Source organism: Schistocerca serialis, chromosome 4 (assembly GCF_023864345.2).
Source record: "Schistocerca serialis cubense isolate TAMUIC-IGC-003099 chromosome 4, iqSchSeri2.2, whole genome shotgun sequence".
Lineage (NCBI taxonomy): Eukaryota > Metazoa > Arthropoda > Insecta > Orthoptera > Acrididae > Schistocerca > Schistocerca serialis.
Genome location: NC_064641.1, coordinates 648,747,058 through 648,774,688, shown reverse-complemented (window position 1 = coordinate 648,774,688; position 27,631 = coordinate 648,747,058). Strand labels below are relative to the sequence as shown.

The window sequence follows — 27,631 nt, the reverse complement described above, 5'->3', positions numbered from 1 at the left end:
GCATAAAATGACCATGTGCAACATGTTGTTAGGAGGGCATTTACGGAATTATTGTACTTAGGGCAGTATTGTTTCATTATGTCCTATCCACGTAAGGAATGCAAAATAAGAAAGCATTTCTTGGCGTAATATTCATTTCAAAACAGGACCCCAGGGCTCAAAGTATCCTAATATTTTGGAATGCGGCAACTTAAACAAAGATTTTTTTAAAATTATCATCAGTACTCTGCAACACTTATCTAGCATTTCCAATCAGGTTTCATGACCTTTTCGAACAGTATAAAAATTAACAAGGTTATCCGTAAAATGAAGGTTATCTGTAAAGCAAAGAAACTGTAAGATTGGCAGTTTGTATTCTACTCCAGGAGTAAATATAAAGTCTTGTGGGTAGGTACAATGATGAAACACAGTGTGCTGCCAGTCTATAACTTACCAAAGGATGGTGTTCTATAAACTTAAGACTTAAACAACACATATTAACAAATAACGTCATGTCCAGAGAAGGTAGGAAACACGTGATCAAACATGTCTTGTGATCGAAACAAGCTGTGTTTCACAGAAAGCATATTTGTAAAATTCTGCTAAAGCTGTCAATATATTTGAAACAAAACATTTTATTCAATACCACTGACCAAATTTGCCTGTTTAGCCAGCTTCAATTGAATGTTTACGTAACTTCATACACATGTTGCATAAACAGATTTCACATTACGTCATAAAAGAAACAGGGCATCAGAATACCCCATGAGCAACGGAATTTTGTACAACATACTAAAATGCATTAATTCAGCTTGAAGTGCACACTCCTATGTCCAGATTCACACTGAAGTATGCCCCTACAGGAATTAAGCTTATCAGTGCGGCTTTCAGGATGCCGATTTTCTTGGCGGTACCAGTGCGTATTATCTCACGATTCATTTGCTACTATGGCATTACACCAAATGTGCACTTTAAACTTGGCGAACAGTTGAAACAAGCCAACAGTGTTGAATGAAAAACTCCATTTTGAATAAACTGACCGCCTCTGCGGGAAAGATTAAGGAAAGCCAAATTTCTTTAGCAAGTGAACAAAAATAACTGATGTTCTGCAAGAAGATTATTGCTCAATTGCGAACACTGCGGAAATAAAATAAAATCAGAAATCTAGAACTCTTAACATATTTCAGTCTTCCCAATGCTTTTTAATTCACCCCAGCCAAAGAAATCCGTTTTGTTTTCATTTGACATGAGGGCTGTAAATGAAGAGAAAACAGCAAAATCATGAAATGTTTACACAAGTCACATTGAGACTACATGCCCCCACCCCTTTCCACTACAACTCAGACTGCTCTGTGCATGCGCCAATGTTGCAGTTTCATGTGCTCAAAAAAATTCCCTGGGTAGTGTCTGGCTTACACAGCTAAAAGTCACACTTCATGTAGCCAGAAAAGGGAGAAGTTGCTGCTCAAAAGCAACTTCAGCTCTGCACATGCGCATAAAGCCTGCTGGCAACTAATCAAATGAACCTAACGTAAACTGTTATGACGCCACACTTATCAAAAGCAGTGTACTGTTACATAGTTTTCATCCTAAAGCCTTTGACACATTCTTCTGTCATCAAACACTTTTGTATGCACTGTGTTTTGTTGTTTTAGATTACGCATTTTCTTTGCCACTTACATTTTATTTTGATGTTTTTCTCTGATTTACGTTTTATTACCACAGTATTATTTTGCAGTAGTAGGCTAAAGCAATATTCTCTGTTAGAGTATCTGGAAACTAAAACAATGAGAGATTCCTGGGTTTGTCCCAGATGAAAAACTTCCTGGGTTTATCTCAGGATTTCTCGTTTGTCCCGGGGTGTATAAACCCTGATTTGATAGAGTAGTAGTGTAGAGAATTAATGACACATACAACAACAGAAGTTTCCAATTAAACATGCAGATTAGTATACCAAGTAATTTGATTCATTTGCTGCTTTTCACCAAGATCAAAAGTATTCACCCACAGATGCAGGTGTGATTTTGCTTTAATGCCACTGAAGCTCCGAGGCACGGATGAAAAGAAGAGCTTCAAACCTTACTGCCACTAAATCTTGGAAGATAAGCAGTAAATACAGAATCACTATCATCAGCTTGTAATGCTGCACTTTGCTCAGTTATTTTTCGTCTAACATAAATTTTCCGCAACAGCTACAGACCACACACAGCAAGAAAATAGTGACAGTATATAGAGGTATTAAGATGTTGGTACATATTAAGATGTTGATCGACAACTTTTTACAAACCTTGGAATACATTATATGGTTCATTCTCATGAACATCAAGTGCTGCAGCACGTATGCGACCTTGCTTTAGTGCTGTAGCCAAGGCATCGTCATCCACGAGGCCACCACGTGCTGTATTCACCAGGAAAGCCCCTTGAAGTAACAAAAAAGGAACTGTAATTGGACTAGCAACTATACTGCAATATAAGCTAAGAAATGCATTACTGAAGTATAAAGCAATACTGTATTAGCATTTTTCTGCTTAACAAATCCACTGCTAATTAAGAAAGTTTCTTGTTTTAAATGACTCTCAACATACGGAATACTTAACAGTGCTTTTCTACAAAAATTGTGTGTGTTGAGTGAAAATCCAATACAAACCTGGCCTCATCTGTTTGATGGTGAACTCATTTATTAAATGATGGTTATGCTCATTTAGAGTGCAATGCAGCGACACACAGTCTGACTGGAATAGTAAATCCTGAAACAGACCATATTGCAAATCATATGACTAAACCTAAAGAACACCATTTAATGTGTACAAAATCTTAACATTAAAATGATCGAGGATGCTTCTAGTGTCAGTGGACCACAGAGTGAACACTGAGAACCACAACGGACCAAGAACTGAACACCAGCGCACACTAAACTAATGGGGTAACACCTAAGGATGTTGCTAGCAGAAGCAGAGTACAAAGGGAACACCTGGAGCCAAAGCAGACCAAAAACAGAACGCCACTACGCGGACAGGTGCACTGGACTGAAGGGTGAATGTCTAAGGGCACTGCTAACAGGAGCGGAAGATAGACGGAATGCTTGGAGTAGGGCATAGAGGGGAGACTGTAAGTATAAATACTGGATCTGTTCTTCTCAATAAACAGTGTCCAGTAGCACCTGGTGAAACCAGTCTAAGGATCGTACATAAATGACAACAGTATCTGGCAGAATACCAAACACCTCAAAATATAAAATAGCGTATCGTTTGTTAGCAATGGAACACCGAATAATTCATCAAGATGTAGAAAAAATGTTGGACGACAGGGGTAGTTCTCGTCAGACAGAAGGATGGCAGTTGGTGGTTCTGTGTGAATTACAGGGAAGTTAATAAAGTAACTAAAAAAGATGTTTGCTCTCTTACATGAAGCAACGATGCACTGGATTGTTGGAAGAGAGCCAAGTTTTTCTCAACTCTGGACTTGGACTCTGTACTGGAAAATAGAATTAGGTGAGACTGATTGCAAGGAAACTGCATTCAACACTCCAGAAGGCCTGTACAAATTGAAAGTAGTAACATTCAGTCTGTGGAAATGACATTTTAATATCTTTGAAACTATTGATTAACACACAAAAAGCCAAAGCTGTTTGTAATTGTCTCAGACAAGGTGGCCTAAAACTTAATCCAATAAAGTGTCCCTTTGAAGTTTAAGAAGCCTAAATACTGGGACCTCGTGTATGAAACAAAGGTATGCAGTCAGACCCAGAGAAGGTTACAGCTATAGCTGAATTTACTATTCCTAAAAACACTTTTCATTTGAGAAGCTTCCTTGGATTGTGCTGACATTATTGGCATTTTGAAGTCTTTCATATCTGATGCTAAATTTATATAGGCTCAATCACAACAAGATTCTTCCTATATCCTACGAAAAGCTCTAAAAACTGACCCTTTCCTTGATCTGTGTGAAGAGATAGCTATAGAGATGCTACTGGGCATGAATTTGGTGCAGTTCTGGTAAAAATTTCGTACAAAAAAAGAAATGGTAATAGCGTTTGCTTCCAGGACAGTTAAAAAAGTTGAGAGAAACTACTGGATAATGAACCAGGAGTGTTTTGCTGTTATTTGTGTCATATGAAAATTTGGACAGTATCTCTAAGGAAGGCCACATTCAGTTATTACAGGTCCATCATTCACTTTGTTGACTGATTAGGCCCTAAGGACCCATCAGGACTTGGGGGATGGGCACTACATCTTCCAGAATATGGCATTACAATAGTGCAAAGAAGTGGGTTCATTGCAAGAAAAATTTTGGCCCCTCTGGGATGTGCTACCTACCACTGGTACCTGAACACATGCACTTATGTTGCACAGAAATACCCCAACATCCCTGAAGCCAGTCTTTTAGGATTATTAAAACATATGACAGAATCTGAAAGAGCTTTTCCTGGAGAGAGTTATTTAGAATTGTTCATCACAAAGTGTTGCACTGTCAAGAATGCCAGAGGAGGAATCTGGTTCCCCAGAAAACAAGTTGACATCTCATACCTATTCTAGCAGCAGAAACACCTTTCCACTGAACTGGAATTGACCTAATTTGGACTTCCACTAATGGTAAAACATGGATTATTGTTTGTACATCTTACCTAACCCTGCATTTCCCAAACTGTGCACTGCAGAACACTGGTGTTCCTTAGGAAGTGATTAAGTGCCCTGTGTGAAACTATTAATAATTATCTTTTTTTGTGACACTACTGGTGATATTAACTAACCCTAAAAGTGAACAATGTTTTCCCATACGTATAATGTTTCTGAAAGTGTTCCATAAGCTTGCGATTCCCAAGTTCTTCAGTTGAACCTGTGGCTGAGAAACGAGAAAGAAACCATCCTATCTATGTAACTCAACATGTACCAGAGGAACTGGGATGAGGTGTTACCTTTTGTGACATTCGTCTACAACACCATCAAATAAGGAGCAACTGGATCTACACCTTGGCAGTAACAATGGACACTGTGTTCCCATTTCATCATGATGTCAACAGCAATAACTTGAGACAGTTGTCAACCAAGGCTGAGAAATTTTGTCAGTTAGCTTTACTCCGCATGATGCCAACTCAAGAAAAGGTCTACCAAAAGCCTGACGTGAGCATATCACCCTATTTTGTTGTAGCCTGGCAATCTTATCTGTATCTTTACTCCTGTTCAGCAGTTTGGTATGCCTGAAAAGCTTCAGACCATATAGCATTGTAAGACAGTTATTTGCTGTTACTTATGAAGCCAGAGATTTTGAACACTGTACTAGATGATGAAAGATTAGAGACATCGTCCATGTCCTTCAAAAGAAGTATTGTATGGTTCCCACCAAATCAGAATAAATTCAAGGCTTCAGCACACCTCAAGAAGTTGGAAAGTGATGAAAAGTGTGACATTGACAAGTTCAAGTAAGTCCCCCGCCAAAGGAGGCACCAGCCCTTGGTAGCTAGGGGATGCAGGACTGATGAATTGTTCCCTGACTAGGACTACTTGACATCAAGATGCTGCTCTTTTAAGGAGGGAGCAATGTCACAAATGGAAAGAAGTAAATATTGGTATGGTGCAATGAATAAAGTGTTGGACTCTCACGTGAAGGGTCGTGAGTTTGAACCCCACCCTCACTGTGTCAACATTTATTTCTAGCACCTCCTAGATATTCTGAGATACAGTTCTCTCTCTCTCTCTCTCTCTCTCTCTCTCTCTCTCTCTCTCTGTCTGTCTGTCTGTCTGTGTGTGTGTGTGTGTGTGTGTGTGTGTGTGTGTGTGTGTGTGAAGGGGCGCACTGAGTAATCTTCGGACCGGAATTAGTTCGCTCCATGCTCTGGTATGTGTGAGGTGAGCATTCAATTCATCTTTCTACGTTTAAACCAGTGTTCGTTAATCTTCTAGCTATGTGGGTGGTTTGAAAAGTTCTCTGAACGGAATAGAAAGAAAGTACTTACATCACTGAAACTTTTATATTTTAAATGTAATCTCCTTGTAGATTAACGTGCTTGGTCAAACAGTGTTCCAGTGCCTTGATACCATCTCGAAAATGAGTTTCCTTCAGGCCTGCAAAATAGTTGTCAACTCTGGCTATCAATTCTTTTTGAAGTGAATCTTCGTCCACCAAGAAAATTTTCAGTTTTGGGAAGAGATGGAAGTCTGACAGAGCCACATCAGGTGAATAAGGGGGGCGTGGCAACAATTCATACCTTACTTCATGCAACTTTGCCATGGCGATGGAACATGTGCGGACGTGCATTGCCTTGATGAAAGATGACTTTGTTCCTTGCTAAACCTGGTCTTTTTTCCATGTATCTTTGTTTCAATTTGTCCAGGAGTTCAGCACAGTATTCTCCAGTAATTGTTTGTCCATTGGGGAGATAGTCTACAAACAGAATCCCCTTCGCATCCCAGAACCCTGATGATATGACCTTTCCTGCCTAAGGAATTGTCTTTGGTGGCAGGGAATCTGCATGTTTCCACTGCTTTGACTGTTGTTTTGCTCTGGAGTATAGTAGTGCACCCACATTTCATCTGTGGTCACAAACCGGCGCAAAAACTCTAGTTCGTTTCTCCTAAAACAGGCCAAACATTGTTCCGATATGCCCTTTCTCATGAATTTTTGATCCAATATCAAGAGTCGTGGCACCCACGTTGCAGATAATTTTTTCATACCTAATTCTTCAGTTAAAATGTGATATACCCTTTCAGATGACATCTGGCAAGCTTGAGCAATTTCACGCACTTTCAATCGGCGATCCTCCATGGCCATTTTGTACATTTTTGCAATGATTTCTGGAATAGTGACACATCTTGGCCGACCACTGCACAGATGATCATCTAAACTCTCCCAACCAAATTTAAATTAATTTGTTCACTTGGCAACAGTTGAATATGAAGAAGCAGAGTCCCACAGTAAATTCTGGAAATCAGCATGACTGTCCTTTGCATTTATACCTTTCTTTACTAGTACTTAATCACTGCTCAAATCTCTATTTTTTTCCATCTTTGCAAATCACTATGCGGGAACAACAACAGAGCCATGTGTCTGCCACAGATCTCTTCCAAGAGCACTGATGTTGCATGTCTTTACAGGCAACAGTCCAACAAATATCATGTGAACAACTGGTCGCACTAGCACTGACCTCTCGTGGCGATTCCGAGACCTTTGTAAACCACCCTCGTATGTCTAAGGATGCCCAATTCATGTTGGCTATGTCACAATAAGATACAGACATAGCTTTAACAACTGGGGTTTTGCTGACACCAGATTATAAGCGAATAAAGCTTATTTATTTCAAAGAAAATGAGTGGTGGTGGGTGGGGGAAGATTGCCGATCACTTAAGGGAAAGTTTGAGTGGAGGGGGGGGGGGGGGGGGTTATAAATTACGATGATGATGATGATGATGATGAGGAATAGGAAAACATGAACATAGAAAGTGGTGGGAAAGGAAAGAAAATGAAAATGTGGACAAGCATGAAAATGGGGAGAAGCATGGAGGAGGCCTTAATGGAGGATAAAATGGGAAACCACAACTGTAGATTAATAATCAGGTTATGGTTCAAATGGCTCTGAGCACTATGGGACTTGACTTCTGAGGTCATCAGTCCCCTAGAACTTAGAACTACTTAAAGCTAGCTAACCTAAGGACATCACACACATCCACCCCTGAGCCAGGATTCAAACCTGCGACCGTAGCAGTCGCGCGGTTCCAGACTGCAGCGGCTAGAACCACTTGCCACTCTGGCCGGCTAATCAGGTTATGAACTAATTAGTGCCATGTTAGTGAAGTTTGTATAGGCTACCAACAATTGTTTTACTAGCCGTATCAAAGGCAGCTTGAAGAATAATTTACACTGCAGCAGGTACGAAGAAGAAGAAGAAGAAGAAGAAGAAGTGGTAGTGGTAGTAGTAGTAGTAGTAGTAGTAGTAAGCACATGTACTCCTCAGTGGTTCTTATATATCCACCGTGTTACACACTGTTTCGAAGGACCTATTTTGCGAACTACTTTTTTGTTACAATAACCTACAAAATAATGAAATCAGTACATACCTGCAGGGTATAAACACGAGTAAGCCCAAGGGACTTTTCGATACCATCCGGCAAGTAAGGATCATAGAAAATCACGTTGAAGCCAAAAGCTTTTGCACGTAAAGCAACAGCTGAACCAATTCTACCTGAAATTAAAAATGAAAAAAGGTCAGCAGTGTTGTATCATTACATATAGTTACATTTATTGTCAAAAAGTTTTCACATCCCAATAACATGAAGACAAATCCACCTAAACAAGGATCAGCAAATCAATCAACCAGGTTCACATAAAACACATTGCTATCATCTGCATGTTACACACAAAGGCATCTATACTCAGAATCTAGTTATCATGGTTACCTACTATTTATTTCATTCAATGTAATTTATAAGCACAAAACTTTGTCCGGAAGAATTTGTTTCATTGCAAGCTATTAGTGCAACATGGAGCTGACCTGGAGTATAACAGCTTCTTTTGGAGACAGGACAATACCAATGTTAGTTCTGCAAGCAATAATAGGGTGAAACTAGGCTGAAAATAAAGTGCAAGTTTATGCATTGTTTCTGTACACCTTTGTTACCTTTTCCCATTCCTGCAAAGTAAAAAATGTACGTAGAGGCTTACTTGCCATAAAACATCTCTTATGGGAGTTAACAGATATTGGGGAATACTACTAGTATACAAGATGTACACCTCACCATGCAAACCTCAGAAATGTCAACTTTTAGATTTACAGTTTTAAGTAATTTCTTTCAAGAGAAAAAGAAGAAATATAGTTAAACAATTTGAAGAGATCTTTCAATCTGACAAGATAAAAATACCATCTCCGAAGCTTTTCTGAGGGGTGTTAAATATCAAGCATTTAATTTACTTCAATGAAACGGCTGGTATGTGAGTTGGCGGCATATTAGTCTAGTAACAGTGAAGTAACTGGTTCCATTCTTGCACTTTTTTATCTTTATTTAAACTCTATACTGAAGTAGGAAGTTAGTTAAAAAGTCGTATTGTCTTTCTACATTTAAGCCAATATTTTATTTTTAATTGCTAATAGCATGAAAATAAATAAAAAGCTTGGCCAGGTATACGAAATGTTGTATAGCTAAATGAAAAATTGTATACAACAATAACACTGTCCCATCCCCAGAAATACAAAATTTTCTATTTGATGTTTCAATAGTTTATAGAAAATTTTAATTTACTGTGAATACCCTATTTTTTGTCATTAGTAATTTAAAATAAAACAATATTTTTTTTAAAAAGAGATATTACTGTATTTACCTGGTAAGATTAGGTATTCTCCCATATTCATCATTCGAAAAATACAGGGTCATCTCATATTTGCTGTTTGAACTATTGCTGCTGAGGTTAACATATTTACGTTGTTTAGTAAAGGACATAATGGTCACTTTATGTTTACAGGTGAAGCTTTACCAGTCGAGATCATATGCAGATTTAGTCTGAAGAATACGGAATGACAGGGCTGATGATGGGCCAATGATATGTATGTTTGAACAGGCTCAAGATTTCCTAATTCTCCAAAGTTCTCTATATAGTATCAACATATCTTGAGCAATCAAGTGACATCCGACTGCTAGTGCAAGAGATTTGCGTGAAATTACGAACTAGCCACTACAACAATCTATTGCTCTGCTTAAAATATGACAATTTTGTGAAACACAGGAGGAAATGGCACTAACTTCTGTCATATTACGAACTCTTGTTGTATTTGAAAGGTTTGCAAAGAAAATTCTCATACATGTATGAATACTGTGTTAATGTTGCATTTTAAGTAAAGGCAGGTAATGTTCAAGAGAGGAAATATCATACAATGAAGGCTTTCACGACCGGATGTTTCAGCTGCCGAGAATTCTTCTGGGTTGTATGGCCGTGGTCCAATTGGCTTCTATCCCTGACGTTTCGTCCAAAGCTACGTTGGACATCTTCAAAGGTGCTCCCAGTTGTGCTGAGCCTTGCCGGCAAGACTCAGCACAACCGGGAGCACCTTTGAAGATGTCCAACGTAGCTTTGGATGAAACGTCAGGGATAGAGAAAGAGTTCCATGGACCAAAGCCATACAACCCGGAAGAATTCTCGGTAGGAAATGTCCTTAAAAAAAAGAAAAGAAAGAAGAAGAAGAAGAAGATTGCTAGCTTTTGAACCAAAATGAATATTTTATTTCATCGTTACAGACTGTAGTGATTTCATAAAAGGGTTGAAAATGAGAAATTTTGTCACTGTTCACGTATTAGAATAAGGGCTAAAAAGTTTACCAGCTTTCCATCAGCTTTAGCACATAATGGTACATTCAGATGAAGAAGGAGGAGGAAAATTAATCCTGAATGAAATGTCTAACACACAAAATAAATCATATTAAATTGATCATAACTGTTGTCACCAGAATAAAGGGACCGATGACCAAGCAGTTTGGTCCCCCCACCCCTTTTAAACCAACCATCCAGAATAAATTATAGCAGCAAGATCTGTCACTGAGATAGTACCAACAAAATTCAGTAGAATGATGGAGAAGCAAAAGTTTAAGTTTATGTATGTATTAGTCATCTTAGTTACATACTGCTTGTGCCCTAGAAGATAATGCAGTCAGTGTTTCACAGTTGCTCAAGCACAGCACTGTGGAAGGGTTGGAGAGGGAACAGTGACACCACCTTGGCTGAGAATTAGATAAATGCGGGGAAGGGAGTAGCAAGCGGGCAGCAAATTACGTGCACATAATTTTGCCAACCATAGGAATCAACACCACGTACTTTGGCTGCAGTTTGCCTGAATCCATTTGTAACTGGGACTGAACTTTTAAGCTGGACAAATACTCAACAATAGTATTCATTTCTGCAAAAGACAGTAAAAGCCTAGCTAGGAACCAGTGGGGTACTCAAGTGTGTTGTGCAGCAATGTTGTCAATCGTCTCCATGATGTGAGACTGATATGAAAGGGGTGAGTCAGGTCCTGGATCTACACAACCAACGAAAGGCAGGCAATGTGTTTGGAAGTACGAGACATCAAATCATTCTCAATTCAGTATATAAGCAAAATATGATACGTATTTGGATATGAACAGCTGTGTTCTCAGGTCTCACTAACCAGAACCTCAGAAATCACAACATATTTCAAAGAAACAGCCCAATATTTGTGACAAAAAAGATAAAATTTTCACAGCTGTACTATTAGGAGGAGGAGGATTTTTTATTTCTTCTTGTAATATCGACATGTTGACAATCAATGAATGGCATAAATTTAAAGTAGGTATAACATCAACCTTTTAGGCAGATACTTCATGTCCATAAGACAGTTTGTATTTTTAATTACTCAATGATATGTTAAAAGCAAATATTTCTCCAGAAGCAACTTGAAAGAAAGAGGGTCATCTTATGATCAGGGTTGTCTCACACTCTGGTAAATATAGTATAGAATATATGTTAACTAACATCTCTTTTGACAATAAATAGATAACTTACAAGAAGGTTAAAAAGTGGCTTCTAATGATGATCTAGCCAGGAACTTCACATTATTAGACTAATACACCACTAACTCCAACTCCAAAAGAGGGCAAATAGAGGGGGGTCGGGGTTCTGTCTACATTATGCAACAGTTTGTAGAAAATGATTCAAGTGTGTGTGTGTGTGTGTGTGTGTGTGTGTGTGTGTGTGTGTGTGTGTGTGTCTTCAAATAACACTAGTGTGTAACTCACACATATCTGCAGGTTGTAGTTCTTTATACTCTGTACACAATTTTTGTGTTGCACACTGTACCAGGTGTGAAGCATTTGAACCATTAACAATAGTTCTATGTTGACAGCAACTGCTAATCAATACAAAATCCTTGATGCGAATCTAACAATCTCAAATACAGTACTCTGTCCATAGTTAAAAATCTGTATCTACTGTGATGAAAATGTATGGACACAGTGTAAATATGAAACTGTGTGGATCAAATTACTGACGGTGAAGAAAAATAATCACATGTGACCATTCAGAAACATTTCTGTCTCTGGAATTTACAAGGAATTTTTTTTGTGAATTGTGGTGCCTGAAGTGAATTAAATGTGAACTACTTACAGCTCTCAACAGCTTTTTGTCTGTCACCCACTGTTATGTCCCACAGTTTTTCCATACCAGTTTGTGCATACTGTCACTGTAGGATGTTTAACTTTGTCAATAGAGCCACAACCTCACCTCTGCTTACACTGCTTCAACACGAAGTGAAGCCTCGAGGATGTTCTTTAAGTTTTGGAAACACATGGAAATCAGTTGGGGCCAAGTTGGCAATATTGGAGCATGATCAATGATACTGAACCCAAGGCGTCTGATTGTTGTAGAAGTGGCAGCATTCATGTGGTCTATCCATTGTCATGCTGAATGAGAAGGTACTCAATGTGCAGATGAACTCTCTGAATTCCTAACTCTATTTCAGTACACTTCCTATCATGAACACATTGCTACATTACACAATACAATTCAGAGCCCTGTAGCAGCAGAGGGTTGCAACTTGGATAAGCGAAGAAGGAAGTTTACAAAGTAATACACATGGCAAGTAATATCTTAATCAATAAAGTACTGAAAACAGAATAAAAAATTCAGAGGCTTTACTTTTCAGCGTGGCCATTTCTTTTGCAGTGGTGAGGCCAGTGGTACCAGAATACCTTCACAGGGTTTTTTTTTTTCTTTTTTTTTTCCTTCTTCTTTTGACAAATTTAAAATTTGGCACTCAGAACATCTATCAGTTCCATTCTACATTTCTCCTCTATGGATGGATACTGAACAGTTAATGAATGCATGTGCTGTTTTAGAGGACAAATTCATTTTCGAAATGCATATTCAAATGTACATAAAAATCAAGCCAGGTAAGTATGATAAAGCTGTTTGTAGTTTTTTGTGATGATTGAAGTGAATATGTACGTAGGATGGAAGTGTACACAATAAAAGGGGCAGAAAATCTTTGTGAATAGACTATTGGAAACCTTTTTCAATACAGGTTACACCAACACCTCAATTGCTGCCTGTCACATGTTGTACGTTAATTGTGAGAGTACAAAACAACGGCAGTATTCTCTTGCATGACTAACAGCAATGATCTACAAGAACATAAGGTTGTCAAGCTAGTAATTAAAAATTAAAAATTTAAACCTACTTAGGTCTTTTGAGAAGGGAACGTAAGCTACACATGAAATGGAGGGGCACAGATAATTTTTTCAGAGGTAATGACAAAATGCAAGTTATTTTAGCTGAAGTGAAAGGATATGTTGCGCAGGAACATACAAAGTTTCATGAGGTTTAGAAACTAACTATTGAAGGCCTGGAAAATGTCATCGAAATGGATTGGAGGTCTGTGTGACGCATACGAAATGAGTAATTGACTAAGCATGGAATAATGAATATCTTCTCAATAGCGTTATGGAACTGCTTGTTACTTACCCACTTTGGGGAAGTTCCAGTGACTCTGAAATGACTAGTATTTACCCTATTTTGGACAATGCAGCTGCCTGCAGCTAGCAATCACCGTAGGTATGTAAAAAAAGTTTCCTTACTTTTAAACATTATGCTTTATCTCTACACTTCATGCCTTTGTTGCCTATAGATTCATAGCCAAAGGCAAACCCGTACTGCTCATCAGTTGGTAACACATCAGCTTGTGTAGCCAGTGTGAGGACAGTTACCACAAACCAACGAGAATGCGGATAAGTGCTTATAGCACAGAAACTGAAATTTTTGTGTCTTGTGTTTGCTCCTACAGGTTAGCTTTAAACACTGTTAAAGTGAGTACGATTAATAATTCTGCCACAGGTGGTTGTTGAATGTTTTCTGTGGTAGCTGAATGTTTTCTATGACATTACTTATCACATCGAGGTTGTGACTAAGTTAAGACAGGAGTTTGAATTTAGGGCTATGCTGTTCAGTCACAGCCACATTCCTGTCATACCTCATGGTGGCTGCTGCCAACACTGCTCCACGTTAAACATAACAGCACTTGTGAAGTGACCTGATGTGTTTGTGTATCATCTCACTGAATAGCAACCACAGGTCGATGTGGCAACTCTGGAGCAGCGGATAACAGATGTCAACTGAAAAGTAATTTTACATGGACTATAATCCAGTTGTGCTTTATAAGACGACGACAAAACATTCTTGTAGACAGCACAAGGCAACCAACATAAAGAAATTGGCGTGAGCATAATGAGTAGCGTACTTTTTTTTGCCAAAATGGGATCACCTATTGAGATGTGAAATGTTTCTATAATTTAGACCTGCGAAGAGAGCTGATGTAACGAAGACACAAAATGGAGAAGTGCATTAAAAGGAAATGCCTTGCTGGTGTCCGAGTTGTGATGTTGCTCTTCGTATACTAGAATGTTTTGAAACATACCACACTGAGGCATATTATGTATAAACAACAAATTTACTTTCTTAATGAAAGTATTACTCAGCCACAACATAGTGTACTGTTTTAATACATAATACAAATATTCTCATTTTTACATAGGTGACCACTGAATCTTTAACAGTGTGTCATAGAATGATATAATTTTGCAGGTACATTCAGTGGTGTACGTGGATAGCACCTGCAAAACATGTTGAGAGCAGAGTTAGTAGTGAAGACATAATAAATTAAAATGTCATGACTGAAGCAGCAGTTTCACTACATGAACAGCGAAAATGTATTTAGTGATAAACTTTTTTTTCACCTTTTTGTGGGGGTATAGGGGAGAAGACTTTTATGAAACACACACACACACACACACACACACACACACACACACACACACACACACTTCTAACTGTAATACTTCTCTTACAATGTTGAACCTTTAACATACACTTATAGCCCTTAATGAATAGATTTTGCCCTCGGGAGCCTTTAGACAGGCAACCCTCGACTAGGAATGATGTAGACTAGCCATTTAGAACACACAGGTAAACAAGTAAATTTGCCACTATCACTGTCCTAACCAATTGTGTTTTAGTATGCCTTCCTTGTACATATAGACAAGTGTTCTCTCTCATGTGCCATGAGACAATGTTCAAGTTTTTAACTGCCCAGCTCATTATGATAGATCTGCTATGAGATAATGATGAACAGTCTGTCAGATAAAACTTTAGAAGATGGAGACAGTAACACTGGCGCAAGTGCAAGAGATACCAATTCCAATTTAACTGCCTGTAAGTGACAAATCTTGGAGTATATATATTACCGATGATGGTTGTCCAATTAAGGAGCATATAAAACTGAAGAGAAAAACTAAGAGGTTATTTGCAGATAGCAGAAGTAGTGGAAACTCCAACAGAACCATTCTTTCTTTACTTTGATGATGATGAATTAGTGATTGTTATTGTTACATATACTAAAACACATACTGTGAAATCTTGTGGGCTGTTTAATAGACCTTTTGCCACACAAGAGACAAACCATGTCAAGAAGAATGTTTTGCCAGGTCTTTTGTTATAAGAAGAAACTTTCAGAACGTTCGATCTTTATTTCAGAGAACTATGGGATATATATGAACAATTAAAGGTCCAGGATGGAATAAAAATGTGTGAGCTTTATTTTGCCATTTGTTGATAATTAATCATTCTGCTACTGGGAAGTGTAACATTCAGTTACTGAGCACTTTGGTCTTTAATGTAACTGTTGTTATCTATTTTTGTTGGATTGCCCTCCCCCTTTGTTCTTATTCTTCACACAATGATAAATCCACTCCTGTACTGCATGTTAAATGAAAATCTGTGACTGGATTTTGTACTGAATTGCACACCTGTTACTGACACAGCCATATTGTGCATGCAGGTAGTGCATAGCTGAGAAAAGTGCCCTTTCCATATTTAACTGTCACTCTCTTTGTTATTTGGATCCTGATATGGGTGAGACATATGAAATAACATACCACACTGCTCAATATTTTTGTCCAATGACAGAGCACTGTAGCTTCATGCCTCTTCGGTCCTACTAAAGATGTAACAATGGTGTCATAACATTTAGCAAAATAGCTATTTGCTGTTTTCACCTCCATTATCCATAATGAAGCAATGATCAAAGAAGACATATGTGCTTGGTAAATGCCAGAAGATACGCCTTACAACACAAAAAAATTAACAGCCATTCACGACTGGTCATGTAACTACTCTCCAATAGAACCATTCCTATAGAACCATTCCTAATAAAGCGCTTTGGTGTTCAAATCAACCTTTGGTTTGAAGACTGCAGTACCTTTTCCATGTATCGTATTGACCAGAGTGTAAGACCACCCTGAATATAAGGCAACCCTGAATATAAGGCAACCCTGAATATAAGGCAACCCTGAATATAAGGCAACCCTGAATATAAGGCAACCCTGAATATAAGGCAACCCTGAATATAAGGCAACCCTGAATATAAGACAACGACCTTTTTCTAAGGGGTTCCTAGAGAAAACTTATTTGTAACTTATTCTGACTAATCAAAATTTCACTCTGTTTTACTGACAAAGTATCTGCCAAAAAGTTAGCAATATATTTACTCTGAACTATGGCATTTATCGACTTTCTACATTTTGACAATACTATGAGAAATAAAATAAACAAGAAGAACAAAAAGTTTTTGGACTGACCTCTTTTCTACCTTTTTGCTTACCGTATTTACTCGAATCAAAGCCGCAACTGAAAAATGAGACTCGAAATGAAGTGAAAAAAAATTTTCCCCGAGTGTAAGCCGCACCTGAAATTTAAGACTCAAAATTCAATGGGAGAGAAAAGTTTTAGACTGCACCTTCAAATCGAAACAAAGTTGGCCCGTTGTAACATGAGACACAATTGAGGTCGAATGGATGAAGATACAGCTACAGTAGTTTGGTGCGAGTCTTAAGCTTAACAGTTAAGCTTTACGAAGTAGCCATTGCTGTGTGTCAGGCGCTCCGTCCGTATTTATACGAGTACCCTTCCTTTTTCACGTGCTTCGTCTGGTTTGAATCTATTGCTTATTTTGCTTTGATGCCATAAGTGCCGTTATCTTTGTTATAGGTCTTTACATCGCTCTAAGCTGAAAATTCATTACTGTACTGTGTCATCCATTGTTTGTCGCATTCTGATAATGAGTGTTTAGCCGCCGCTCGCAGCATGGCTTGGTTTTGGGCGCGCAAATGCGGCTTACAATAAAAAACGAGAGAGGAATTGTCTCGTAAGTGAAACAATGGCATGAGACTGCTATTTGTTGATACTTACACTGCAGCTTTCTTTGATAATGATCAACAAGAACCAAATAATAGACTGCATACAATAGAAGATGTTCTGAACGAGAGTTTAGCAAAAATTTTTCTCCGTTTGAAAATCTTTGCAAATGCCTCTTTAGTACATTACATTTTGCACAGAAATTAGATTAATCTAAGATTTAAAAATCTAGTCAGTTGCTGTGCTTCATTTCTGACTGTATCACCATTCAGCATAAGAATAATACCAATATAAACATGCCATGATATGTGTATTCTTCCGCGTTTGCTGTTGTCTCACTCTGGTTTCGTAGTTTATTACGCAGACAGGATTTAAACAAGATAGCAGCAGACACAAAAGAATACATGGCATAATGTTTACAGTCTTCTACCTTTTCTTTTAATTTATTTAGTGACGCAGAGATTTTGGTGCCAGTGGCTGTGTAGCGCTACATATATTCGATGACAGAAGTTAGTTGTAGCGGCACCTACCAACATTTTTCAGAACTTCCGCTTACTTTGCATTCAATTCTAAGCCACAGGTGGTTTTTTGGATTACAAAAATAGGAAAAAAGTGCCGCTTAGATTTGAGTTGAGTAAATACGGTACTATTTGTAATATCATCATCATCATCATCATCATCATCATCGCACAGCTGTGAAATTTATATTCTCATTGCACAAATATTTGGCTGTTCCTTTCGAGTACGTTGCCATTTCTGAGGTGGTCAAGGTCGGAACTGAACAGTCACTTGACTGGGGGCCTCTGGGAATAATCGTCCTACTGATTAACGAATAAGGTATTATTTCGAGAGTTAGTCTTCACTTTTTTGGCCTTGTATCTGAGAGCTGGATACTTTATCATGATGACACACGTGGACTTGCACTCACAGTAACTTGTGCACAGATTTCAAAGTTCACATGCGGGAAATTAATCCACTGAACTGTACTTACTGACAGCATGTGCACAAACTACAGTATTTACCCGATTATAAGGTTAGGTTTTCCCCCAAATTCGTCATTTAAAAAATACAGGATCATCTTACATTCGCAGATTGAACTATTACTGCTGAGATCCAATATTTTGATGATGTGCAATAGATTAATATAGGTGTCACCTTACAAATATAAATTCAGGTAATATGAAGATTAATTTTGAAGGATTTGTAAAGGTTGTGCATTGTCACAAAATCCTGACACTGGTGTTTGTACTCCTGCCATTGGTGCAATCGCAGGCAATGTCTAAAATCACTATGATTTGTTTTAATGGGCTGTTATTTAATTCTTCGTTTCACAAGGACATTTATTTTAATTTAACATTGTGTGAGATGGGTGAGTGCCAGAGCTGACTATTGTTTGTCCACCACACAAGGCGACTGGCCACTGTTGCACTAGCTGGGCAGGCGAAAGGCGTTGAGAGGGAAAGCTCCACGACACACAATGAAGGAGGTTAGAAAATACTCTAACCTCTTCGCACTGCATAGATTGACTTTATGCATTGAAGCAAATGGTCATAATTTGTTCATGGCTAATTTGATTGATTAAGCACCCCAAATTTCGAGAGGCAAAGGGGTTTACACTAAGGAAGCACCCCACGGGAACATCATTCTACTACGTCCATGTCATCTTTCCTCGGTAACTCTGAAAGTACCATACAGTACATTTTATACAAAAGAATTGGTGCACATCTTTTATCGATTTGATGCGTCTGTCTTGGATAGTTCTAAATAAATCAAAGTTCTTCCCCAATTTTACTTTTTTCTCGATTTCAGTGCCATCTGTCAATAGTTTAAAAAATGTTTCAGAGAAAACTTGATTACTTTTTTTATGGAGAATCCGAATCTGCAATAAAAAATGGGCGTTTCCATTTAAGATTTGAAAGATTAATGAAAGCCAAATTCCTTTAGCAAACAGACAAAAATAGCTTCATTTTTCTGCAAGGCTATTTATTAATGCTTGACCGCTAAAAAATGGAAATAAAAATTAGAAAACAAACATGCTTGACCGCTAAAAAATGGAAATAAAAATTAGAAAACAAACTAGTATATATTTTTGCCTTCCTTAATTATGAGAACGTATTTTAATTCACTTGATAGCTCTTGGCCACAGAAATCTGTTTTGTTTTTATTTGCATGATAGCTGTAAACGAAGAGGAAACAGCAAAATCACTAAAAATAAACAGGTCAGTGGGGACTACCCCTCTCCCTGCTACAACTCTGCGCATGTGTGAATCTGGCAGCTAGGGCGCGCCAGAAGAAGAATTTTTCTTGTTAGCATCTGGCTGCTTGCTGCTACTGCCTATACAGCGAACAGCTACACTTCAAGTAGCCAGAAGCGGGAGAAGATACTGTTCACACACGACTCAACTGCGCACGCACATGATACCGGTTGGCAACTGACGTCACTCGTAGAAAGCAGTTTATTGTTATGCAGCATTGGACAGCATTCGTCCTAATGCCTTAGACATATTTTGTTGTTGGAAGATACTTGTGTGTGCACAGTGTTTTGTAATTGTAAATGGTGCACTTCTTTTGCCACTACAGTTTTATTTTTTTCCTCTCTCTTGTTTATGTTTTACTGCTGCCGTATTATTCTGCAGTAGCGGGATACAGTAATACTCTTTGTTAGAGTATCAGTTCTTACCAGTCAAAATTACAAAAATTTAACTGAAAACTAAAACAATGAAAAATTTCTGGAATTCTGAAAAATTCCCAGGTTTTTCCCAGATGAAAAATTTCCCGGGTTTTTCCTGGGGTGGATACACCCGCTGTAATCACAATCCCTGACATCACAACATTTTCGATAGAAACAGTGGAACATTTTGACAACTGAGGTAGTAATTTTCATTGCTGCATATTTCATTCAGAGCAATTTCAGTAGTTGTTCTAAAAGGCGTGACCCCCCTACCAACCATCACCCTGTAAATCGTGATGTGCTCTGAAGTAAGAGCCTAATACTTGTGACTAGCAAGACTATAAATATCACTGCTTCTCATATATAGGAACACACGCCTCTTTTCTTGCCTTTCACTTATCAGGAGAAACTATCAGCCCAAATAATGATTTCAGATGTGATGATGCCTGAAAATAGTAATACTACAGACCAGCATATGCAATACGCAAAGGAGGAACTTAAACTAAAAATTAGCACCAACCTTTCTTTTCGGTTATTTTATGTATCTTTGTATTGTCAAAATGTAGACAATAAATGGTGTTAAGTTCATAATATGTCTAATGTTAATTTTTTGAGGATATACTTTATATAAATGGAAAAGTTTGTAATTTTAATTTGCCAGAACATATTAAAAATAAAGTTTTCTAAAAGCGCCTCTTTTATTGGGGGGAGGGGGGGTATAGTCTTATTTACAGGATTGTCTTATACTTGGTAAAAACTGTGTGCACTGCTCCAAGCAAATGAGCCACACAAAATAAAGTACTTATTAATGGTATTTGCATGCATATTTTTTAGTTACCTTTGTAGCAAAAAATAGTGACAAATGGTCATTGATACGTACCGAGACCAACAATGCCAAGCGTGTCCCCTCGTATTCTTGCACATCCTTGGGCTGCTTCCCTAACTTGTTCCGGACCAGTGAATTTTTTTCCTTCACGCACCATATTGGCAAGCCAATACGTACGTCTATATAGGTTCAGGATGAGGCAAAGTGTGGTATCTGCCACTTCTTCTACACCATATCCCGGGACATTGCACACAGCTATACCTAGCTCCCCAGCTGCCTGTGAGGTGATAAATTTTGAAATTACAATTATCAGTTTTCATTTGATGAGAAATTGGCCATATTAGTTAGAAATGGTTTTGAATGTGTGTGAAAGACTGAACAGTTTGAAAGTAACTACTAATTGTTTGCACCTGCTGATGAGCTACAAATGTTTTAGACCAACAACAGAGTTTAAAACATCAAACAATAGGCCAATTCTAGATGGTGCATGAACCTTGTTGTTCTGGTATGGAAACATTGAAACCATCACCATAAGAGCCCATCACGAAGAAAATAATAAATGTAAGTATGTCTGTTTACCTTGACATCAATGTTGTCAACTCCACTTCCAATTCGCACAATGATTCTTAGTGTTTTAAATTTTTCCAGGTCTTCTTTTGTTAATATTATTGTGTGCCACATTAGGGCACCAACTGCCTCATTTAGGACCTGTAAAATATTGTTTTATTAGAAAAATTTTTGTTCAAAAGAAACTTTTGATGTAGTAAAAAAAGGTCATTCAGCACACAAAAACTACTGACATAAGCAGTGAGGACAGAGCGCTGATAACAGTTTCAACATGTTTGGAATATTCAGTTTTTTCCACTGAAGGGGCACTTAGCTGGATGTATTAGTGCCAACATCTAGATAGAAGTATTTTCCCAATGCAATTTCAATCCTAAGCTGTATTCTGACTATATTTCAATTATTGCACACTGCCACAAATAGTAACATTTTTTTTATCAGTTCAATTTCACCCACCCACCTCTATCCTCAAAAAACAGTAGCAAGAAAAAACAAATGAGGAGCAAGGAACAGAAGCTACCACATATGCTAGTGAGGAGAAAAATGTCAATTGGTTCCTTAAAAACATAACAAACACAGTAGTAGATAAGAAAAATATAGAAACCACACTAGGATCATCATAGATAAATCAAATCCATCACACAGGATCCAATACCAGACAAGGAAAAACAACCAATTTATCATGAAAAGCAGTCACATCTTTGTTCCCTGTCTTGATATACTATCAGGTTAACCACCATAGACTGTATTGGACAAATCCCATGTAAGCTACTATAGTGGTGTGCATGTAAGAACAAGGTGGTAGAATGATGCGTAGTACACCAAGGGAAAATGGGCTACATGATGCAACAGCCAAGAGTATCACTGAGCCGGATCAGTCTGCAGCATGCACTTCACAGAGCACACAGGACTTTCAGTGATGATTCTGAAGTTATTTTAGCTGTGGCAAAGAAACTTAATCAACACAGAACAATAAAGGAAATTTCAGGATGGAGCAATATGCAAAATACAGGAAATGCAACCTTTCGCCTACAGCTGATCGATGTGTGGAGCACAGGAAACAGCATTCACACTAGCTTTTGAGCAGTAGCTCTTTCTCTAGCAGCAGCAGCAGCAGCAGCAGCAGCAGCAGCAGGAGACTCTGTGGCCACACAGCAAGACAAAAGGAGTACAGAGGGTACTGCAAAAAGAGATGTAGGAAAAGGGGGACAGGGGTAAATTAAACAAGAAAAAAGTTGGGGGGGGGGGGGGGGGAAGGTCAAATATGAAGAGGGAGAAAGGGAGGGGGGTTGAAAATGAAGGGGGGGGGGGGATATCCACATGGGACGGAGGGGAGTGAGTTAATTGTGATGGGAGACAATAATGCATGATGTGGGTGGCCTAGGACTGGTGTTGACTGAAGACAGAAGGGGAAAGACACAGTGTGGCAGTGGGAATAGGTTTGCGGAGATTTCAGTCACGGGGATTGTGAGAGCACAGGATGTGTTAAGTGACATTCCCTTCTGTGTGGTTCAGAAAAACTTTGCTTGAATGGAGTATACGAACGGCCCACATTGTGAAACGGCTGTTGAAGTCATTTTCGCTGCGGCGGGCAGCATGTTCAAATACTACATGGTCAATTTTTTGGTTTGCCACAGTAAGACAATGGCCATTCATGCAAGTCAATGGTTGGTTAATTGTCACATCCACGTACAATGCTGTACAGTAATAGCAGCTTATCAACCCCCCTCCCCGCCCTCTTCCTACACCTGTATTTGCTCTTAACCTCTGTACTCCTTTTGTCTTGTTGTGCAGCCGCAAAGTATTCTGTCCAAAGACCTGCCTCTTTCCTGCTACCCCTCGTGTCCTTTCCTGCTCTATCCCCATATCAATCAGCTCATGTAATTGCTTTTAATAATCAAGCATCAGTAAGTGGCCTTGTCATGGCCACGAGAGTTTGCATTTGGGTGCCTATATGGTTTTTGTGCGTATGAGAGAGAGAGAGAGAGAGAGAGAGAGAGAGTGTTAGAGTTCGTTGCTATTGGTATACTCTATTGTAATTATTATCCTGATGTAAACAAATAAATGTGTGGTGAATGGAAAGGATTCATAACACTCATTTATGGGTGGTGGTGTGCTATTGGAAATAGACCCTAATTATGTATTAGATATTGTGTGTTATACTACCGCTATTGAAACTTTCAGGCAATCTAATGCATTAACAGACAACAGTAGGCTTATGCCATGTATTTCTTATTTCAAATCACAGTGGACGGTTACTTTCACTGAACAAGTCTGTGCACAACATTATGACTTTCTGATTGGTACATGTCGGCTTGTTTTGTACATATTCTCTCAATTTCTTCTTCAAATATGAAACACCAAAACATGTAAGATTTCGCTTTCTTCTTAATTTGAGGAACATGGTATTGTACCACTATAAAAATATCACCAAATCTACAACGTCGTTGCTGCTCTTCTTGTGTAGTAGATATAGCAACTGACTTGTATATGCAAGATGATGGATTCAATTCCACTGTAAGTTAATTTCCTCCTTTTTATGTCTATGAAAACGACGTGAAGTGTTGCACATTTGACAATAAATCGAGTGTGCTGAGGAAAATCAACCTTTGTACGTGGCAACACACTGCTCACCATTCCTCAGTTTCTAAGTGGTGGTGATCTTGTACTGGAGCATTGAGTTATACCTATCATTCTGAAGAATGATCTGGAAGGTAGGAGGGTCGGAAGAACCTCTCCCCCTCCCAAACCATTTTTCAAGAATCATGCGGACAGTCATTGTGGTGTTTCTCGCTTGTTCATGTTTCCCAAGCGTAAGGTGAAAAATGGCTGAAACTGTGTAGTGTTCCTTTGTGAAACATAGAAGAGGTACACTGTTAAAAGTGGTGAAAAACTGATAGTTCTCAGTGGTTTTGAGATGTTTTCAGGAAAACATCCATCATTACTGATAAAGAAACTTGCAGCACTGACATCAGAGTTTACCAGTGTTTATGTGACAAGTGTAGAGTGAGTATGAAAAGAAAGACGCGATGTGTGTAAGCTGTCAACTACAGGAAAGACAGGAAAATGCCGGTTATGTGTTTTAGGAAATAGTGATGGTTTCATTAAAAATGCTACGTGGTCAGAGATTCACACATTTTTCTTCAGGAACGAAGTGTCTATAGTAAACAAGGCATTTCAAGTGATAAATAATGACTACAACTTGCCTACTTTTAAAATAATGATGTTTTATAAAGTGATAAAAGATATTTCTTTTCATTCTGAAAGCAGGAAATGAAATGGTATGATTACAGATTGAGAATATTGCTTTGTGGAGAACGTAGTATCTCCGGCAGATTCAACAGTTCGAATGCGAGAACAAAACCTGAGATAATGCAGGACATCTTACACAGAAAGTGTGAACTTATAAAACAGTGACTGATAGAAGACAACCTTTTGTTGCAGGTGGTTTTGTGGAAGGTGGATAATTGATTTTTGAACGAACAAAGACGAGAGATTATCATGGAAATATTAATGGTGGACTGTTCCTAAAATGGTTTAAATATATTCTACCCAAATTACAGGGTGTACACGCGGACAAGGAAAAAAGTTCCCGGATTTCCCAGTTAAAAATACGCTTTCTCCCAGGTGAAAAAACACTTTTCCCGTGTTAAGTGACAGTATATTTTCTCTCGGAACTGCTAAACTTATCAGTCCTTTGAATGGTTATGGTTTTATACACGGGTGTAGAATTTCCCGGCACTTTAGAATACGAAACTCGGGGGGGGGAGGGGGGGGGGGGGATGCGTTTTGGAAATATGTTTGATGTGCAGCAACATGTACATTGCGTATTTTCGTATTATGAAAGTATACACTGGAATTTCACCAGACACCGCATGTTACTTTCTGAATCATTGAAATGGAGAATGCAATGTGCTTTTGTAAGCCAGTCATAGCTCATGTCATGTGATCTCGCAAGCCGATGACAGCAGATATTCAGAGCATAGGACACGTGATTTAGTCAGCCAACAGAAACATCACTGTTAAGTAGCATGAACATACAAACAGGGAAAGTTAATACTTTAAATTAATATACATAGCGTAGCTACAAGAAAAGCAAAGCTTTCGCATATAATATTGGCCTCTAAGGTGAAGAAGTGCCAAAAGAAGCTAAGCTTTCGCATATAATATTGATCTTCTCTGCGTGTGTTACACTTTAAGATATCTTACACAAATGTGTCAGTAAAATTTTTAATAATGACATAAATGTCTGATCTTCAGGGTTCGAAATTCTTCTAAATGGCTCATAATCAAGGAGTTGATTTTTAAATGAGAGTCAAACCCTCTGTGATTTATGAAATACATGGTACATTCTCGCACATAGTTCAACTTACGAAAAGGGATATTTACTTTGAAAGTAACATTTACTTTGAAAGTATCGCTTTTCAAACTACCATTCGCAATATTTTCCCACGACCTGTTAGAAAGAGGTTTGTTTCAGCAGTTGCCAGAGAGCACAGATAACAGGCCACACCACGCTTGCGCAGCTACCATATAGTAGGAACCCCATATGTATGTAGTGTAAAACACTGAAAGATCATACATTGTGTAATAAAAGAAACAAGACATCAGAGGATAGTCCAAGAGCATAGGCATTTTGTGAACCATACTAAAATGTGCACATTTAAAGTGCATACTTAAAATGCACATTCATATGTCCAGATTCCTAATTGAGTAGCCCTCGACCTGATATTAAGCTTTTCAAAATTCACTTGATAGCTCCCGGCCACAGATACCTGTTTCGTTTTCATTTGACATGAGAGTAAACGAAGGGGAAACAGCAAAACCACTAATGTGGTTACTACCCACTGTAACTCGGACAGCTCTGCGCATCTGCCCGATCTACGATATTTGCTAACTGGGTCAATAGTAAAAAAAATTAATTTTCAAAAATATTTTCATCATGTAGCGCATATCTTTCTGAGAAGTCTGAAACATAAAACATATGTGTTCGAGGAAATGTAAGACATGTTATTTGTTCTCAAGAGTGCGAAAGTGCAGTGCCACGCCTCCTCATACAGCATTCCTATATCGCACGTCATTGTTTTTCGCTCTGTGGAACTGAAACGTGTAATTTTGTAATGGATGCCATCAAACTATATTCAGGACAATGGAAATTGAAATGTCCAGTGGTGCCTCTTTTGCTCCAAGCCGGCCAGTTTGAAACCAATGAAGACAAGAGACAAGCAAGGAAGTACACATTTCTTCAATCCTTAGCTCCTAGAAATTTTTCTCTCTAATCTTGCAACAGCTTTACATGTGTGCTTTCCTTTTTGGGAAAGAATCTATTACCTCATCAAAGTTCGTCAAACGTTTTGCTACATGAAAAATCGAAATGTTGCTATCTAATACCGAAAAAGCTGTTAATACAAATAATACCAAAGACTGGTGTTTCTCGATCTGATTACGTCTATTTTGTCACTGTCTGCTAGATAAAACAAAATAGGCCTTTCTAATATTGCAGCAATTTTGTAACACACACCAAATAAACAAGACTGTTTTGGCACAAATGGTCATTGTTATAACACGACAGAATATAATTCACGAAAAGCTTTATGTTCGGAAATACTCTTAGTTTCACATTTCATTCATATGCACCAGATTCTCAAGCATGAGATTGGAAAGTAGTATTAAGAAATTTTGATATAAATTTGGAATCTTCTTATTCTTCCATAATTTGTGGGATGTCCCCGTTTCTTCTCCTTCCTCTTCCTAAAAAATCTTGTCATCACCAATTCTGTAGCTATTCCTGCCATTGTCAAAATTTGTTCGCCAATTAACTTCACTAAACCTGCCAGAATCACAGGTTTACCTATATCGCGATTATTCTCTGGTTAGGCGTTATTACATGTTCGTACAACACTTTTCCGCGTTACTTCCAGAATAGAACTTAAGCGGCTGCTAGCCAGGGACTGTACAACTGGTCCTTACTAGTGTAACAATCTTGCCTAAAATTTTCTGTCAAATTTTCATTTTCTTGGATACATCGAGAAGATAATATGTAATCTTTCTCACCAGTTATTCCTGTTAGTCGTTTATTTCCATTCTGGTAGTCTGAATCTATGGATTTCGCTAGTAATCATAACAACGCTGATCATTCGCAAGCCCAATCAACCACATAATCAGACAGCAATTGGCATTCATCCGTTCGGCTTTACTCCGCTCAGTTCGTATAGCCCCGTCCCCTTTTTTCTGCGGAAAGTTTATTTCTAGATGCGACAAGGATTCACCTGACAGAGGCATCACATACATTATGCACGCATCCAAAAATCAACTTATGATTAATTCAGGAATCAACTTAAAATGTGTTCAAAAAACGACAGGGATGCGTTTCAAAATCATATGAATAATCGATAGACCAATGTGCGCTGA

At 38.3% G+C, this 27,631-nt stretch overlaps 1 protein-coding gene across 4 annotated transcripts in view; it reads right to left on the bottom strand.

The window, feature by feature from the left end:
* Positions 1–27,631, bottom strand: part of LOC126475509 (C-terminal-binding protein) — a 190,945-nt gene that overhangs the window by 48,436 nt on the left and 114,878 nt on the right. For all 4 annotated transcript variants that reach the window (XM_050103425.1, XM_050103422.1, XM_050103424.1 and 1 more), the window contains exons 3-7: positions 21,236–21,364; positions 20,711–20,933; positions 8,031–8,155; positions 2,627–2,726; positions 2,267–2,398 (exon numbers count right to left, since the gene is read on the bottom strand). In XM_050103425.1, the coding sequence (XP_049959382.1) occupies positions 2,267–2,398; positions 2,627–2,726; positions 8,031–8,155; positions 20,711–20,933; positions 21,236–21,364 (709 nt within the window). The remainder of the gene's footprint in view (positions 1–2,266; positions 2,399–2,626; positions 2,727–8,030; positions 8,156–20,710; positions 20,934–21,235; positions 21,365–27,631) is intronic.